The 19,288-nt window shown below is 44.0% G+C and overlaps 2 protein-coding genes across 19 annotated transcripts in view; one reads left to right on the top strand and one right to left on the bottom strand.

Annotated features, from left to right (window-relative positions):
- Positions 1-5,958, top strand: part of PPP1R12B (protein phosphatase 1 regulatory subunit 12B) — a 103,435-nt gene extending 97,477 nt beyond the window's left edge. For all 15 annotated transcript variants that reach the window (XR_014527413.1, XR_014527414.1, XR_014527415.1 and 12 more), the window contains one exon: positions 5-5,958. Coding sequence is in view for 6 of the 15 variants with exons in the window: in XM_083508544.1 (XP_083364670.1) it covers positions 5-91 (87 nt within the window). In the remaining 9 variants the exon portion in view is untranslated. The remainder of the gene's footprint in view (positions 1-4) is intronic.
- Positions 5,959-7,326: 1,368 nt separating this feature from the next.
- SYT2 (synaptotagmin 2) overlaps positions 7,327-19,288 on the bottom strand; it is a 151,881-nt gene continuing 139,919 nt past the window's right edge. For all 4 annotated transcript variants that reach the window (XM_083508577.1, XM_083508580.1, XM_083508579.1 and 1 more), the window contains 2 exons: positions 18,116-18,249; positions 7,327-15,046 (listed from right to left, as the gene is read on the bottom strand). In XM_083508577.1, coding sequence (XP_083364703.1) covers positions 14,840-15,046; positions 18,116-18,249 — 341 coding nt within the window. In that variant the 3' untranslated portion in view covers positions 7,327-14,839. The remainder of the gene's footprint in view (positions 15,047-18,115; positions 18,250-19,288) is intronic.

Here is a 19,288-nt window from a genome sequence, read left to right as displayed (position 1 = left end):
ACAGGTTTTGACAGAACTGAAGTCCGACAATCAGCGGCTGAAAGATGAAAATGGAGCCCTCATCCGTGTCATCAGTAAACTCTCGAAGTAGTATATTGAACATAGGATGGGCAGAAAGAGGAGATATTTGTGCACATGCTGCCAACCCTGCCACCTGCTTCTGATCTTCCAGTTGAAAGAGCAGCTGGCATTTCAGACACGGATCAGCTAGCCCCACCCTTCACTGCTCTTTGCACCTTGCTAGGCATTCCCATATTGCACAGTGCTTATCCTTCCCCCCAACATAGCATGCCCTGCCATGTTTTAATATTTTTGGAATGTTGAAGTAACTCATTTGAAGGGACAAAGACTGGGTTGGCACCTTCTGAGCTGCCCAAACGATCTGCTGTAAGCTCCATATCCGTCCACCATAATCTGATGTAAAGAAGAATCTACTGTAATAAGTGATATAGAAGTGACTCCATAGCGTTGACCCAACATGTCTTAAGATACTGTCTTGGAGTAGGAATAATGAGTGAAACTAGGAATTGCCACTGAGGATTTATCAATCTCCATTCTGGAATTTGGAAGTCTGCGGTGCTGGTGAAAGCCATGATGACTTATTTCTCTGGGAGTCTGACAACAGTCACTTGGCTTGGAGACTCGTGTTTTCCATGTGTCTCAGTAGCTAACTGATTTATTTAATGTAAGATTTTTGATAATTTAATTTGGGGATCCAATCACTGGCTCCCCTTTCTGTTTTGCTTCACTTTTGCCTGCTACCCTTTGATGGTTCTTGCTGTTTTTTCCATGGGTGCCTTCTTTGGTACTGTTTAATAATAACGTGATCTCACAGCCTCTGCATTCTTTGGCTAACAGTTTGCCCCTTGATTTTTCAAGACTTCTGGTGGAAAGAGAGCTAACCAGCAAAAAGTGCTTATTGAATGAAATCCCATAGACACAATGCCAAAATACTTCTTTATTAGCAAGATGTTTGGTTTTTCTACATGAAAAACCTCACAAAAGACCTGGGCAAACAAATCACATTTATGTTAACTTGCCAATGGATACGCATTCCGTTGAATAGGTGAGTGTTCTCAGTTTTAACAACAGCAAGGTTTGAGGGATGATGGATAGATGTGCATATCCCTGTGGAAAATGATGAGCCTCCATCTTGGTGGAAAGTCTTTACAGTAGCATTCTATGATGTCTGAGAATTTTGATACCGTGATCATTTGCGCAGTTGTAAGACATGAATTTGCATTTAATGAGGGCATCAACAGCAGGACCTACATTTCTCAAAAAGCCATTTCTCTGCATACTGGAAATGAACGGATTCATGTTTATTGGTTATCATGATGCAACTAATTTGCCCGCTCTGTTCTTCTGGATACTACAGAGAACCAGATTTCATCTGCAGAACCTGTTAAGGAGTTTCCTGTCAATATGGCAACTTGCCAGTGGACTTGCTCTGTTCTTTCCCTGCATTCTTTTAATTCTCACAATTATTTAAAATAAGGAACTTTGGGATCTGAGAATAACTACTCTTGAAAGCATACAAGTGAGCAGTAGAAATTCAGACATTTAATTCAGCATTTATCAGAGGGGGAAGGTGCTTTTTTGATCAGTTACAAATCAGCTCTGAGATGAAGACAGAATTGTGCAAAGAGACTCAGCAAGACTTCATCTTCCTTTCTTACCCCCATGCACTCTCAGAATCTCCAGAGGGGCCCCTCAACCCTTGAGCAAGTTTGAGGGCATACCAGGGACTTCAGAAGGAAGGAGAGGATGTTGGAAGTCCCATTGCACAATTAGAAATCTGTTTCACTCAAATATGGAGACTCCATATGTTTGCACTCTGTTTCTGAGTAGAACTGTATGAATTCAGTTAAAAACCAGTGGATATCATCTTTACATAGAAGCACCTCAAAAGACTAATTCAGGCTTCTAGTATGGTGAACATAGCTTGTCCCTTTGAACAGAAACAAGGTAAACTCCGAGTTCCTAGCAAACTATTGTTTAAAAAAAGAAAGAAGCACCAGAAATATTTTCTGACATTATGTTTCATTTTAAGAACAGCAGATAGTCAGGATTCTGGATGGGTCAGATAAATTACCTGGTACAACCTCTTATACTCTACTAATTTTATGTGTTGCTTTTCTTACATCCAGTGCTTTTCTTCAACAGTTACCTTCCTACCAACCTTGTTTCAGAGCTAGAAAGGCTTGTGGGGGTTGTTTTATACTGGCCACAACATGCACTGATCTCTGTGAGTGGTATCTTCCAGCTCAAGCATTCTAGCTCACCAGTCTAGCTGATTTTACACTGGTGAGAGTATTTGGCTGAACTTTTTCAGACTCTGCCATTTAACAGCACAGAAGGAGCAGGCATCTGGTGCTTATGGTCCTTTCTATAATGATCCCTACATTCTCCTGTTGCCAGTTCTCACTAAGCATATAGTAGGTTAAGTATATCTCACAGTTTATTGTGCGGACCTTAAAAGACACAGACTATGGTGGCTAATGCAGCAAGGATGGCTTGCCTGTGGTCCTGCAGAAGTTGGAGGGCTCCAGTTCCCCCCAGCCCCACACAACATGGCCAGGGATGGTGGGAGTTGAAGTCCAGCAGCATCTGAAGGACCACAGATGGCCACAGTGATACAGCATGAAGGATAGTGACCTATGAAGTTGGGATTTGATATTTAAACTTGAATTCTGTCCAGCCTGAAATTATGTGAGCAAATTAATCCTCGTGACAAGCCAAAACACTATGATGTCTAGTGCTACTGAAAGTTACTTAAGCAGATTATTTGGGGGGGTCACCAATATCAGTGTTGTCCTCCAAGTATCCTGTGTCTTGACATTCTGGGCTTCATGTCATGTAACAGATAATCAATTTTTTACTTATTTTAATACATAGCTTTGTCTTCCTTAGTAAGGCTTCCCTAAACCAATCACCTGAGAACCCATTTTTATTCCAGTATTAAAGTTAACACTGGCCTGGATTGGACAACCATCTCATCTTAAAAAACTGAGGTATGAATGAGAGTTCTGCCCCCCGCCCCCCCATCATGCTGTTATTTTGTCCAAGCTGTGACTAAACCAGGAATAACTTGGGGGGAAGCCTGGATCTTAAATCTTAGTTTGAATTTGGTTTGACAATCCTGTCTTGTTCCAAAGCTGGTAGCCATAGTTTCACAAACTGGAAAACACTGGTAAATAGAGGCCCTTGTTGAAACACAACTCACTCAAAAGGGAGCAGCCGAGGGGCTGTGTACAGGAGCAAAATCATATCTTGATTGATTAAGCTGATATATGATTGTTCAAATGCAGGCTATTATTTTAATACAATGTTTTAACCAAGGGAGTAGACAATTCAGGACAGTCCACTCATAAGCAAATTCATGCCTGTTTTTAAAAAAACCCAGAGAGAAAATATTACTGCTACTGAATTATGATTGCTTTGTACTGGTGCGTTTTAGTGTTCCAATGGATTTTATATAATGTTAGTTATAAGTGTGAAGTCTGCTAGAATATTCTCTACATAAAGTACAAATTATGCGGAGAAAGCACTGCAAGTTTATTCTGTGAGCTGTGAGAGCTTTTAACTGGAAGGCACTGGGTGGTTTTTCTTTAAACTCTTCTGCCTCACTGCTTTCTTACTCCCAGAAGCTTCTACAGCTCAGTGTACATCCTAAGACGTACTTGCATGTCGAAGGTCTTAGAAACCTCTTCCACATCTGTGTTGAAGTTCCAGTGCAACTTTTTTGATATAAGAAGCAGAGCTTGGAGTAAGGAAGGAGCAGGTTTCATTGCTTGCAAATTGTGAACGCGAGGTTTATGTGCGGTGGCTTGTTGGTCTGAAGCAAAGTTTCAGAAGAAACTAGAGGCATGCAAAAAGGGCCAAGTTGAAGGAAACAAATGCAGATACAGAAGTAGTATTGAGAGCTGACATATTGTGGTTGAATGCCTTGCATTAAAGGAAGTTGTGTTGTACTGCTAAAGTACAACATGAATAATATGGATGAACAGCTGTCATATGCAGAGAACTCTTAACCAGTGGAATGGAAATGGAATTTTAAGGGGGGGTAGATTTAGAGCTGCAAGAGCATGTGTACTTGATTTGATCTGTATTTTGTGACAGCTGATGATGCAGCATCTGTGCACTGTCCATATTGATTTACTGTTAATGGAAGGAATTAAAGAATGACTCTAGAGATCTGACCAGATATAATTCAGTCAGTCATCTTCAGCAAGTCAGGGTTTAAGAGTGCACTGTGTTTTATCAAATCAGCTAATTTCAGATTTATTGGTGGTTTCCAGTCCACGTAGGAATAATTATTATCAGAAGCCAGTCTATAGAAATCTGATAGCAAAGTATTTGATGCCATAGGACTGACTTCTTTTAAGGGCTGTGGATACAATACAGTCGGTGGCTGTTCATTAGCATTTAAAAGTCTTATTCTCATGGGATAACCAGGAATGTTAAGTCTCGCCATGATGCTATTTGCCAATAGGTCAAGTCGTATTCAACTCCCTGACTGTACTTGGGAGGCTTAACAGTTGTTTATCATTAGGGAATAGCTAGTCTGTTCCCAAGGCTGGTGAGCTTACTGTATGCCTGTAGATGGTAAAGAGCAGAATGTAGTCTTTTCCCCACAAAGGATATTGACTGAATATCTCTCCCCTGCCCTGCCAATTCTGCCATTGCCAAGTGATGGTAGGTCGCCAAGGCCTTGGATTTACTGACAGTGAATAGAAATCATGATTGAAATCAAAATATACTTGAGAGATGATTTCTACTGTATCATGTTTGCTTTCCCACATAACCACTATAATTCTTTCTGAATTAGAGAGTTGTTTGTGAGCAGGGTCTTAGCACGTTTCTGGACGACTTCCAAATTCCCACTTTGATTCAAATGCAGATTCTCCTTAACAAACATGTCTCCAATTTTTTTGAATGGGTGTTCATCTGTATCTGAGAGTGATCATCTTTTGCTGGGACTCCTTGCAAGTGAGTCAGAAGGCAGAAATGTCTCCCCCCGCCCACCCCGAGATAGAAATTTGTCCTTTGCACTCACACTGATGCCCCCTTTCATCTTTGTTTTCCTTTATTCTACTTCACTCCTGCCATATTAGCCCACCTATCACACAAGGCAGCTTCTCAGCTCAAAGTCCAGCATTTTTGGATGTACTCCTTCCTTCAGCGATGTTAAGGGGCCTGTTTCAAAAGGCAATTTTAAGTTTATTTCAAGCTAGCAGACTCCCCAAGGCCTTTTCCCTGAGTGACTTAGGTTTGGATCATGATCACCTTCATGTTTGGAAATCCTTTTGCATGATTCTCCTAGAAGCAGCATGCTCCATGAAGGGCTTTTTACCAAGATTAACTCCACAAGCAGCTCACAGGTGAAATTTAACCCAATTCCTAGGGGCAATTCTTTTCTTCCTCTGTTCCTTTCCCCTGACAACTGTTCTCTCTTTTCCTGGGGCAAATCGGACCCTTGGCGTATGTGACTTCCAGGGTGTTCTCAGTAAATACTCTCGAAAAACAGCACAGCCCGAGCTGTTGCCACAGGGCCTCTTGTGTTGTCCCCTCCCCCTTGCTTCCATCATGTTGTTGAGGAATCTAGTAACAAGTCCCCTCTGCAAATGCTAACTCGTGGAAAAGAGTGGTGTTATGCACTTGGCTCGCTAACTTCCCAAGCTGCAAGTATTCTGTACTTACCTGTTTTAAGGAGAGTTTTACAGATTGTTGTAAATACACTACTTGGAGAAAAGACTAGCCTGTGAGTGATGAGAAAGAATGTATTTTTATGCAATTTTTTGAGTGGCCTTTCAAACTCTTGAGATGAATGGTTTTTGTTTTCTTGATTGTTATATAGTATTCTAAGTATATGTTTGAAAGTTTGGGGATAATATTCACATCTATGATGCTTGTAAACACAACAGTATTTATAAATGAATAAAGTGCTTTAACACAGCCTGAGTCTATCTTAATAGTGAGAGCATGGTCTCAGGATGCTTTGGTGAGTCACTGGGGGAAGTAGAAGTTTCCTCATCTCCTCATGAATGTTTGCTTTGAACTAAGGTTACATTTGTCTTAGTCAGATGGGAAACTTGATGCAGTGGCCGAAAATAATAGCAACACGTGAAAGTCTCAATGAAACTGCATGAGGAGCCAAGTGATGTAGATCCTATCATCCCTCTTAACTTAGCATTTACTACATTTCCTTGCCATTGGAAATATGGACCAGGACAATATGAAGGGGCTGTTGAACTGTGATAAAGAGACATGTGAATGAAACAATGGCAATATGCCACGTTTTTATATCTAATGGCTAACGCCGCAACCCCAGAGTCGGCCATGACTGGACATAATGGTCAGGGGTCCCTTTACCTTTACCTATGCCTTCCATACATGGGAGCTGAAATTGACTAAAAAGTGGAAAGCCTTTGCTTGAGTTGAATGTTTGCCAACACATACTTTTTAGAAATGAATAGAACAGAAGCTACATTTTATGCCCTGTTGTGAGGATTTTCAATTATTTTGAAACTATTTTGTAATTAGAGTAATGAAGTCTTCAGTGGGCCCCCCTGCCAGCCCCCTTCCCCACAACAATTAAAAGCTGCCTGCATATAGCAAATTAGCCACTGGGCAAAGGGCAGTCCTCTTCCCCTGGTAGTTTGCTCCATGGCCTTTTCAAAAATTGCTAATATGGGAAGAGCATTAATAGGCTCTCCCCTGCAGTCTGCATTGGTACAGTGCAGAATTCTACAACAGTGGATGTAACAGATGGAATGACTCCCTGCGAGCGCTGCAGTTGGAGAGCAGCCTCAACCAAAGGCATCAAGGATTTTGAAGCACGAACTCGGGATGAAAGGGAGAAACGAGCTAAGAGGAAGGCACGTTTGGCAAATCCTCACCGCTATCAACTCCTACCCGGAAACCTATGTCCCCAATGTAGAAAGATGTGCAGATCCAGAATTGGCCTCCACAGTCGTCTATGGACACACTGTTAAGCCCATATTCATGGAAGACAATCTTCGTCGGCTACAAGTGATTGCCAAGGAAGAAGACGACAACACTGGATGTAATATATGAGATGACTCCATGAGAAAGGTATAACGCCTGACACTTGAATCACTGATTTGCCTGTTGGATGTTTCTACTGTGTAAGTTCTTTTGGAAATGCAAACAGGGATGGTTCTCCCCTCACTATCCACAAATTTCTTTTGAACATGGGATCTCTGTCCTCCAGCTGAGTCTCTCCTAACTCTGAGACCCAATAAGTATTCCTATTAAGAAAAAAGCACTTATGTAAATAACAGGAAAACAGAGAACAGCTGGGTCTTTCAGCTAGTTTCTTTAATAAGGAGACGCATATCATTACAAAATAACAGTTTAACAATAGAGACAGAAACGGTCCACATGAGGACAGGAAAGGGAGCATTAAAAGCAGCTTCCTGCAGAGAGGGGTGGGGGTTGGAGGTCAGTGCTGCAGAGCTCAGGCTGCACCAGAAATGGTGGGAATGAAGTGGGGCCAAGAAATGAGTTGGTTCAGGACGTTTGTATGTGACAGAGAGCCTGGCTGGAAAAGAAGGCAAAGGAAGCAAAAACCTTGCCTCAGAATATCAAAGGTCTGAAGCCTTTCTCTAGCCTTTTTTTGGATGTGTGGGTGTGTATCACCTAGGCCACCTCTTGAGTTTACGTTCTGTATATCTGCCACCCCTCAAATGGACTTGCCAACTTTTCAAACTGTTCCTTGAAGTGCTGCCTTTAACAATCCCACTTTGCCACATTGCCCTATACACCTGCATGAAGGATAGGAGCAGATTTTAGCAGCCTGCTGTGACCTGGGTCATCATGTCCAAATCTGTACTCCATCCATTCATAACGTTCCTGCTACCTGCCGCTTTTTTGATGTCATCCTGCAGTTTTATAGCGCTGGTGATAAGCTGAGATAAAGCCCAGTTCGCACTATGTTGTTGTTTTTTTGCCAAGCTCATTGACAACACACGCCTCATGGAGTAGTGCTATGGCCAGAAAACTTGGATCAACAATCACTTGGAACAGAGGCTTTTTCAAAAAATAGTCCTATAATTCCTTTCAGAACTGAGTGTTACAGAAGTAGCCTAAAGGGCCCAGCAATCTCATCGCTTGAGGATGCCACCATTTTCCTTTTTTCCCACAGACGGCCCCTTGTTCAGACAAAACCTCACTGGCAGTGAACACACAGTGGGAAATGCTTGACCAGATAAGATTCCTGTGAAGCCCTGCCATGTATCAATGGGCCATGTTCAGACTTTTAACTGCATGTTGGGGGATCACAGCCAATGCAGGTGTGCCCCTTCCTGCTCTGCTAAACATGCATTCAAAGAAGATGTGAGAGTTTTGCCTAAACAGGGTCGCTGTCTGGCCTAGCTTGAAATAAACTATCCCACTTCCTATTCTCCTCCCCAAGGTGAGCACTACTCCCTTTGAATCCTTCCCATCCACTACCCAAAACTTCCTCTGGGCATGGTGTCATCCAGCCATTACTGGACTACAGCTCAAGGTGGCTGAGACTGATGGAGTTGGGAGTCTGAAAACACCCAGAGGGTCTCCTGCTCTAGATGAACACATCATGCTGATACAGGAACTATAGACCTTCCTCATGCCTGCCCACTGCTCCAATTGTGGTTTTAAAAACTCCAATTGTGGTTTTTAAGAAACATTATTGGCTTATCTGGTAGCAGTTGAGGTGGCTAAGAACCATTGAAATTTCCCATAATGCTATGTTGGGTGTTCCAGGGCATCATGGGAAAGTATTAACAGTGGTCTTCCCAGATCCATCCACTGCCACCGGATAAGCCTTCAACTGGGGAAGATGGGTGGACAAGAGGGTTAAAAGAGACACCAGCACCGATGTGATCTGCCAGGGTGTTTTGATCCCTGAATGGCTGCCTCAAATGCTGAAGCTAATCCTGACTGTTGAGCAAGAAAGAACGTCAGAACGATGTTATTCGCAGCCAGTGTCGAAAGGCCTATACTTGACGGCTTTCCTTCAGAGCTCCAACCCAAAGTGAAGCCACAGCCTCCAAGCTGGGTCTCTGTCATACACAAACGTCCCCAGGAATAACGTAAGACATGGACGGCACAATAGACAAAGACAGAGGCGGGGAAACATTAGCGAGGGAGAGGAGAGACTGGGGATCACCTGTCAGCCAATCCCAGTTTCAGGATCCTGGCAGCCTGTGATCTAATATGGCTTCTAAATTTGCTTCAACAGTGAAATGCTTCAGCACGACACAGAACATTGAAGCGGCAATGTTGCTGCTACTAGGACATGGTAAAAATGCAACAAGTTACAGTTTTGTAAATATAGATTACAACACACTGATGAAATCCACTGCCATATTGTTGGTGTTGTATTCCCCACCCCACCCCATACAACGCTTCTATGAATATTTTTTTAAATGGATCAGGCATGCTTTGTTGCTTTTTTATTAAAAAAATTATTACTTTTTATTGAAAATAAACTTACATTGTTACAACCACTCTCTCTTATTTATTTTTTTACAGTCCCCTCCCCCCATCTTATTAGGTAAAATAAATTCATTCACACCACATTTTAAAAATAACTCTGTAGCCTGACTGTATTCTAGAAAATGGGCAATGACACACATGGTCTATGGGTTCTGCTCTTCGCATGCTGCTGCTACTTACATACTGGCTAGGCATCATGCATTGCTTACAAGAGGGTTTCGTTTATGTTAATAGATCTCTATATCATTTTATATATAAGTACACACAAATGATGGGATTTGGATGAGGCTCAGATGGCTTGAGTTGGTTCACTTTTTCTCCCCCTTTATAGAAAAAGAAATTAAAACCAAAATACATTTATATTGTGTATTAAAGTTACAGCTCCCCCATTTTAAACTGTAGAAGTTGGAGACACCATTCATTAATGGCTGTGTGTTCTGACCTGGTTCTTAGTGCTAATATTTCCACATCATTGGTTTCAAAGAGGACACCCTGGATCGTTTATCAGCAGGGGAAGATTAACAGAACTGGGTTTGTGTGGCGATGTTGCCGTTTTGCAGTGCAGTCCGATCCTTTTTGCTTGCAAAAATTCAAATTCTCCAAACATATTTGTTCTAATTCAGTAAGATTAATCTATGCCCATAACCACTATTGATATAGAGGCATCTTCAATGCACCTGAGCCCTCGCAAACTGTCTACATGCCTCTTGAAATATCAATAGATATATGCATCCACATGCACAGTATCTTATTATGGGGCTATAGATTACTTTGTATCTTACTGCCATCTGTTTACGTAGACATCACCTTTATAGCCACATGTGAATTGGCAATATAAATGCTAACTCAAGGTAAATTTAAGCTATGAGCTGGATCCAGACTTCCCATAAGCAGAATTCCATTTAAGACTGCAGGAGCCCAGGATGACTTCACCCTGAAAAGCTCTTCCAGAGGACATGGAAGATGGGGAATGGTGAAATTGCCCCAATTCCTTTCAGCAAGAGCCTCTCCTGGATTCCAGTCCTTTCCATTCACAAAAAAGCAGCTCTCTATCCAACCTTATGAATTTTGCAGCCATCACATGATTGTCAATGAGGCAATTGGGAGTGCCACATAGATTCTGCCACCCACACCCACACGGACCCCTTTCTTTAGTGTGAATTAAGAACCGATAAGCCTCAAGTGACACTGTTTAGAAGCATGAATTGCCAATCCAGGGAAGGAAGTGACGTTTGCAAGCTTTACATAACACATCACACAGTTGCAAATCAACAAAATTTATATTATGGCATATATTTGTTTGCACCATAATAAATGTATTGGGCTTTAAAGGTGAAACAAGACTCTTTGCTGCTCTCGTTGCAACAGACTTAACAGGGCTTCTGCACTAGAAACAGTTATAAATGTTAGTATTTTGCAGATCAAAGCAAAGTAATCCCACCAAACGGTGGCGGATCTGGGAGAGAACTGGCATCAGGTTCTACAGCTGTAGGTAAGAGGAGGCAAAAAAAGCATAACCTGGGGAGATAATCAGCACTGTAATTCACTGTAACAAAATAATACAAATTGGTTTGGCAGCCTTTATCCAAATGTATAGATGCCTGCAGTGACTAGGAACTGTACACAAAGACTGGCACACTGGCACAAATGCGCGCGCACCCATAGATTCCAGTGCTCACCCACTATTGAAGAAAGCAGGACATTGCAGAACCTCATGAGGATCTCTGCGGGATGAAGAGCTCATTATTCCACCATGCTTACAACCTGCAAAGGCACCTTTTGATCTTTGTGGACAGAAACATGTGATCCTTCCCTCTGCTATTGGGACTTCCTGGCACTACAGTGGTGCTGTTGCGATGGCATCTGATTAGGGATGGTGCCATGTCTAGGTTAAGAAGAAGAATCTCATGGACAGATTCAGAACTCCACAAGGACACCCTTCTGCAAGGATGCCTTAAAACCCTATCTTTGCCAGTGGCAGCATTAAAAGCTAAGAGAGGCACAAATTTTATCTACCCTTAATCGGGAACAAATTTAATGTACCCTTTAATGGGGATGGACATATTTGTTTTTTTTAAAAAAAGAACAAACCAGTACCAAAGCTATCTTTTCAGAGATGCTGCAGTGATTTTTTTCCCTTCTGATTAAGCATAGGCACTATTGCATATGGTCCTGCAGGTCTGATTAATAAATAAACCCAAGTCTCACTTCATGGGGCTTAGGAGCACAACCCACAGATGGTGATACCATTGTAGCAATGTGCAGAGTGAACAGGGCTGCAATTATAGCTTTTTAGGTTTGATTAACGAAACTTGCAGGGAAGCATGCGGAAGACCTTTAAAGAGTCCCTCCCATTTCTTTTCTTCACATTTCTAGAGCATTTTTAAGCAGCTGGTGATGGCTCTCCCTTTCCATCTCTGTAGTAAAGTTGGTGAGGAAGGAAAAAGAAGCAGAGCCAAGCCCCAAAGTGCATTAACATCAAGGTATTTACTCACCCCTACAACCAAAGTGGTTTAACTCTGCCTGTACACGAATGATCCTGGGATTACTCTGCTTGCAATGGCCCATTTGGGCAGGAACCACCTATTTTTAAGGCCTAGTTTCTGGGCTGTACCATTTGAGATTGAAAGGGGAAGATCACACAATGGAATGCTCCTCCGTACAAACAAACCAACAAACCTATCCTATGCAGGAAAGGAGATGCCTTCTGACATGCTAGTTTTCTACACGGCAGGATTCTTGTTTCGCTTTTGTATATGGAGGAACATTCAGTTCTCATCTGCGGGCTGGAATGGCACAAAACAGAGACAGTTACTGCCGCCCAGCTAGACCTGAGGCCTAATCCTAGCTAGCTAGCTGAAAAACAAAGAATTCAAAGAAACCTACAACCCATGGGAGGTCAGCGTACAACACCCAAGAACCCTGTGCTTTGTCTGCATTAGCCAAGCTGTTCTTTCAAGCTCAGAATTCCTTACAGGTGGCAAAGGCTGACAGGCAGCTCAGAACCTTAAAGCCAATATTGGTACTTAAGTCTTGCCTTGGTGGCCAGAATAGGAAGGGAGACATTATTGCCACAGAGGCTGCTGAAGCACAGGGACTGCCTTATTCTGCATGCTCAGAACTCCACCAGTGCTCTCTCTCTGTCTATTCCTACAAACACAAAAGTATAAGTCGCTATTTGGCTGTGCAGCCAAAATATTAAAATGATCATGGTAAGCAGGACTGATTTGGTCCAAGCTAAGCCAATGAAGAAGCTTGCACAAGAGATCTTCCTTGGCTAAATATTTTGCCCTCACAGGACAGTTTTTTGAGGCCTTTTGCTCCATGAATCTGCAGCTTGTATAAAGCCTGAGCCTTGCTCAACCATCTTCATGGCTAGAATCTGTTTTCCCCCTATCAGCACCAAAAGGTCCGAGGACCACCATGGTGACTAAATGGAACACAACCAAGGCAAACATAAAAGCGTCAGGCCCGCATTCACTGCTGTATTCTTTAGATGATGAGCTTGAACTGAGCAGGACTGATGGTCCTTCAGTAAAACAGAGGCCTGGGAGTGGTGCCAGTGTCTACATCCTTCCTGTTCCAACAACCTGAACAGGGAGTCAATACGTCCAAGACATTGGTATCTGGTGCAACAAATGAAACAGGAAGGCCCTTCAGGGATCAGTGCAAACACTAGGTAGCAAAGATAATATGGCTTATCCCTCTGGGATCAGCAAAGAAACCATAAATATTTTGGGCAGCCGGACAATACTATATAGAACAGGAGATGCTGCTGCCTTTGGTGCATCTTTGGTCCTTAGGTTGGAATGGATTCGCTTTCCCTCTAAACTCGAACATGCACAATGCTCCCTCTACTAGCCAAGAGTGACGTTGCGGGGGCGGGGGGGGGGGGAGAAGGCTCCCAGCCGAAAGCTGCTCCAACTCTCCTAATTGAGAAATTAGATAAATTAATCTAAGATCAATACAGCATTCTGTAGGCCTTTGGGCAAATCTGCTTGTCCTACCTGCTCTTCCCATCTAGCAGATCATCAGAGCATTAGAAAAACACAGGTACTTCCCATACGCCTTTGGCTGAAAAAAAACCCTTAAGATGTTAGGAATGTAGGAAACTGTCTTATACTGAGTCAGGCCACCTATCCCAGTGCTGTCTACTCGGATGGGCAGCGGCTCTCACACAGGACATTCCCAGTGATACTTGAGGGCAAAATGGATGGAACCTGGGATCTTTTTGCATACAATACTCGTGCCTTACCACTGGCATATGGACGCAAATTAACCTTCCTGCTAAATATCTCTACAGTGCAAGGCAGGATGAGAACTGTATGCAAACCAACCCAGGGCTGCCGTTTTCTTCAGGTCTCAAAGCTGCATTGAAGTTCTTGCTACAGTTTTCCACTATGCACCCAGTTTAACACCACTATCTAGAAGTTGACTTACCTGCAGGGCTGGGCCTTCTAATTTCCACATGGCAAGGCTACTAGCATAAATATCCCATGGCGCTGTCCTTCAAAAACAAAGTGTGTTTTATGCTCTGCCCTGCACTTAAGACAGAAGAGTGGCAACTCACAAGTGTAGTTATTGCACCCCAATAATCTCCTAGTACCACTCCACCGTTCTACTCAAGAACTGAAAACTATAAGGGAGCAGAAGACTATTACCTAGATAATACAGGGCAATTAGTATTAGGTAATTTGTATGCTCAAAACCACACTCCCCTCACCAAAGAGACTTAAGCCACCAGCTATCCACATAATCAGGGATGTTCCAGTGCCAGAGTTGCTCCTTGTTCTCTCTGCTAGGTGGCCAATGGCTGAAGGCCACAAATCTCGAAGTGTGAGGATGCTCGTACGGTTCCCAAGAGCACCACTTCGTGCACCTTGCTGTCTTCCAAAGCAAGCACAGTGTATCTGGTCAACTCACATTGTCAGGCTCTGGTATCATCCAAGCACGGTATTCAAAGGTCCAATTTAAGGAAGAAGATCCCAAAGCGAGTAAAAGCAAAGCTTGCTTTGTGCTGCTATTCATGGTGGCCTTGGGGAGAAACCCAAGAACGAAGCTTGCTTTGCGCTCGAAGAGAACAACACAGAGAGACGATGGAACATGCAGCAGACAAAACTACTTTGAAGAATGCGAAAGGAACAGCTGTGTCTTTAAACCTTTCCCCCCTCTGGATGCTCTCGAGTTCATCCAGAATCCCTCTACAGCCATCAAAGAAAGGGTATTGCAGCTTAGAAAACAGAACGGAACAGAAATCAAACGTTGCCTAACTGAGGTATTGATAGCTCTGGATCACTTTGAATGTTCAGAAGGTGATGCTGGGGTATGGAGCTGCCTATTTGTTTTTCCCAAGAGCTGCATCCACCTCCTCTTCAGGCTTCAGGGAATGCCACTGGGCAATGGGGCGGCGTGGGTTGGCCAGCATGTCAGACCAGTGCCTTAGCTCCGTGCCAGTGGATTTGTTGCCGACAAATACTTTGCCAATGGCTTCGTTCTTCCCCAGCTTGTCATAATCCAGCACAGTAATCACAACTTGCACTTTCTGGATGGGAGGCAAGAAAAGAGAAATTAGTATTACGGTATACTACTTCCACTTGAAGTTCAGTAGGTGCTCAGTTGATCTTTTTTAAAGAAAGGCTGGAAATGATAGTTGCCGGTTTGTTCCCACATGTCAGGTTTTAGGAACAATGAGATTGCTCTGGGATTAATGGGCAAGGAGCAGAGGGTCACAACAGGGTGACAATCTCATTGGGGGGGAAATCCTGATCAGAAATAGCATGTATTTTTGGTTGAACAAGAGCTTGCTGCAAAGATGAGATGATGCATGCAAAATTTGATGCATGTGATTTGTATGTGACTAGGGCTGCAATGTTTAAATCACTGGATTGCTCAGATTGAATTTTTACAGTGCAATCTTATGCTTGCCTTCTCTGAAGGAAGCCCCATTGAGTTCAATGAAACTTGTTCCCAGGCAAGTGCTTATAGGACCGAAGCCTTAATCCACTCAAAAGAATTGTTTGTAACTGGAAATATTGATTTAAAAAACTCTCTTATATGAGGGAAAACCTCTAAAAAAGTATCTGCTACCACATGTGCCTGCATTATATAAAAACAAAACAAGAAAGTACACTTACTCTGTCAGATTTTAACTGATAAATTTGATGGAAGCATGTACAATGCATCAGCTGAGGCTGCAATCCTATATACACTCATGTGGGGCCAACTCCATGAGGCTTAAATCCAAGTAGGCATACCTAGCATTGCACTGTGAGCTACACCTGCAGCTTGAAGTGACCCAGACCAGGTTAAAAGCTTTAACAATGGATTCTGCAGAACGCTCCCTGGATGCAGCTACAGCGAGCTAGTTACTATGCATCATTTACACAAGTGATTATATGTTAATAGGACTCTACATCGTTTTATGGATAAGTACACAGAAATTATGGGATTTGGACAAGGCTCGGATGGCTTGAGATGGTTCATTCCCCCCCCCCTTTGTAAAATCCCTAAACTCATTACTAGGCATTAACATCAAAGCATGCTATTTTAAACAGTTCACGTGGGTAATGCTATCATAGAATGGCTATGTAATCTAATTCTGCTGTATGTCTTAATGCTTTACTATCATTAGATTTGAAAGGGGGCCCTATGGATCAGGAATGGCCGACTTCTGTATTCACAAGAGCTATCCTATCCCCCTATCCCTGGTTCAGCCACTGCACTGTCATTCCCCCCCCCCTACAATCCCTTCCACAAGTGGTTGGGCACCACAAAGCCACAAGAGCTCCACCAAAGCAGTGGTGTACGGGCAACACAGCAAAAGATATTAAATCCAAAATCTCTCGGTGTCAGAACATCTTTAAAAGCATATCTTGACTGAAATGTGGCTTGCAGGAAGACACAAAAACAGCTTGTGGGTTCAGTATGGTTCAGATGGCACCAGCTAAACAATCATCACCTAAACTGATGATAGAAGAAACGGAATCAGGTAGGGATGTGGAACAGGACTACAAGGACTGCCTGTCTCCATATAAACCCACTCAGACCCTGCAATCACCATCTGAGTGTCAGGAAAAAGCACCAATGCAAAAGCCAGCTGCAGGTGGCTGGAAAGCAAAACAGGATGTTATTGTCTGGAGCTGTACTGCTGAGGAAAAGGGGCAGTCCATTCTCTGTACTGAGCACCGTATGTTAGCTCAGAGTGTCATCTGACCTGTACTGGAAGTGCAGGGGCGGAGTTGTGTCTCTTCTGATGGAGACTGAAGGGAGCAGTCGCATTTCTATGTACTGCTGAATGACAGGAATAAAACATGTAAATAGGACTCCTGTCTGTCTCATTTCCCCTCCCTGGGGAGAATGCAGGGAGGGAGAGAAGCAGAGAGAAGCAGAGGGTGTGTTCTTTCTCACGTCTAATGAGAAGAATCGCCGGTTTGTTTACCTAGCCTGCCGGGAGTTGCAGACGGAAGGTAAACACAGTATCTCACTCAATTGCCTCGGGGGAGGCCAGGTACCTCTGACTGTGAGCTGAGATACTAACACTGAGGCCCTTCTTCATGTGCCTCCTCCACGAGAGGTCCAGAGGGTGGCAACACAAGAGCAGGCCTTTTCTGCAGTGGCTCCCCATCTGTGGAATGCTTTTCTCAGAGAGATTCGCCTGGTGCCTTCATTACACACCTTTAGGCACCAGGCAAAAAATGTTCCTTTTTAACCAGGCCTTTAACTGACATCCAATACCCTTTTGAATATGTTGTGGGATTATTGGTTTGCTTTTGTTCTTTTTATTATATGTTTTGTTCTTTTTTAATGTTGTTAACCACCCAGAGATCTATGGAGGACTTAATTTTGACACAACAAAGAGGGCAGCTGTAGCTCATGCTTCCTTCTCCTTTATTCTATATAGTGTCTGGACCGAATGCGCAAAATGTGCACAACCTAACTCTGGTTGGAGACACTGAAACTGCACTCTGGCAGTCTTCTGGTTGTTCTTTACAACATTTGTGTCCTGTGATGGGAAACAATGAACTGAGTGCTGGTGCAGCAATTACGAGTGTTGGATGAGGGTGAGGGAGACTTGGGTTCAAATCCTCATTCATCCATGAAGCTCACACTGTGTCCTTGGGTGGGTTGCTATATCTCAGCCTCACTTACCACAAAGTGTTGCTGTGGGGATAAAAGGGGGAGGGGGAGGGGGAATCATGCATGATGCCTTTATCTCCTCAGACGAAAAGGGGAGATATAAATGTAGTAAATAAATAAAATAAATGCAGTACAAAACATGTCCCTCATCAGAGAATGGTTGGACCAGGCAGGCCTGGACTTGTTAAAAAAATGCCTAACTTAAATCAAATCTTTTACAGGATTCACCCTGTACAAAACTCACCAGGCTTTTTAAAGCTTATCCCTTGAGAACATTCCCCTTCCATTGCCAACAGGGAGGAAATGAGGCTAGACTATTCAGAGATTTGGCCCATGCACTTTGAGAGGCCAACATAAGATCCCATGGTACAGGTAAGATGGCAGAGGACTTTATCAGCCCAGGGATGAGCTCAGTGACCTGGGAGCCCTTTGCATGGCCCTCCCCCAAACTTCCTCAAGTGAGAAGCAGGTGAACCTGTATCTGCTCAAAGGGAATTTCAAAGCTGAACGACTCGTTGAAATAGGGGTTCAGAGTCTTCTTCTTGACGGTGGTCTTCTTCTTCTTGAGCCTCTTGCCATTCTGCAGCAGGTGGATCTTCACATAGGGATCTGAAAAGCAAGGCTAAGCAGTTCAGACTTTGCAGGCAGCTAACACACACTGAGGAAACAACCTCAAGGGGAAACAGCTAGGAATTAGCCATGCTGCACAGAGGAACAGGACAGACAGAGATGCCATTAACTTTTTGCTCCATAATCCGGAATCACTGGTTGTTTAGAGCCACTTATGCAGGATGCATTTCCTATGGATCCTCCGCCTCTTCCCAGAGAGTCCTTATCTCTTTTGTAAAAGCTCAAGATACCCACCGACTTGGGATAAGAGGATTAGACAAATGCATGGAGCACAAGGCTACTAGCAATGATGGCTGCGCTCTACTTCCACCGTGTGGAATTGCAAGTGGGGAAAGTGCTTTCCTCAGCTCAGGGGGTGCTTGTGGGCTTCCCATAGGCATCTGGTTTGCCACTGTGAGAACAGGATGCTGGACTAGATGAGCCTTTGGTCTGACCCAGCAGGTTTTCCTCACGTCCTGGGGCAGCATAAGGCTGGTTCATGCTTCTCTAGTGCAGTGTTTCCCAACCGGTGTGCCGCGGCACACTACTGTGCCGTGAGACACCGGCTGGTGTGCCGTGGGAGGGAGGCGGGCGAGTCGGGCGGCGAGAGGCGGCGGCGGCGAGGATCCGCGTCGAGCCGGGGGCGGCTCCGCGGTGGTGGTGCCGAGCGGCGGGGCAGCTCGCGCAAAAGGGAGGAGCGCGAGACAGCGGAGGAGGAGGAGGCCGGCATGTCCGGGCAGCAGCAGCAACAGCAGCAGCAGCAACTCCCGGCGACGGCTCCTCCTCCGCCCGCTATCGCCGCCGCCGCCTCAGCTGCCCTCGCTCTGCTGCCTCCTCCCACCCCGGCAAGGGGAAGGGAAAAAACGTTCACTTTTGTGCGTCCCCCCCCCCGCGTGACGCTGCGCGCTGACGTCACGGGGCGGGGCTTTAATGGTGGTGTGCCGCGAGATTTTTTTCCGGTAAGCAGGTGTGCCGTTGCCCAAAAACGTTTGGGAAACACTGCTCTAGTGGAATGGCTGACATCTCAAGATTGAAATGG

Source organism: Podarcis liolepis (assembly GCF_965112155.1).
Source record: "Podarcis liolepis genome assembly, chromosome: 6".
NCBI lineage: Eukaryota > Metazoa > Chordata > Lepidosauria > Squamata > Lacertidae > Podarcis > Podarcis liolepis.
The sequence above is the reverse complement of the archived record's forward strand: the minus strand, read 5'-3'. Positions and strand labels throughout refer to the sequence as shown.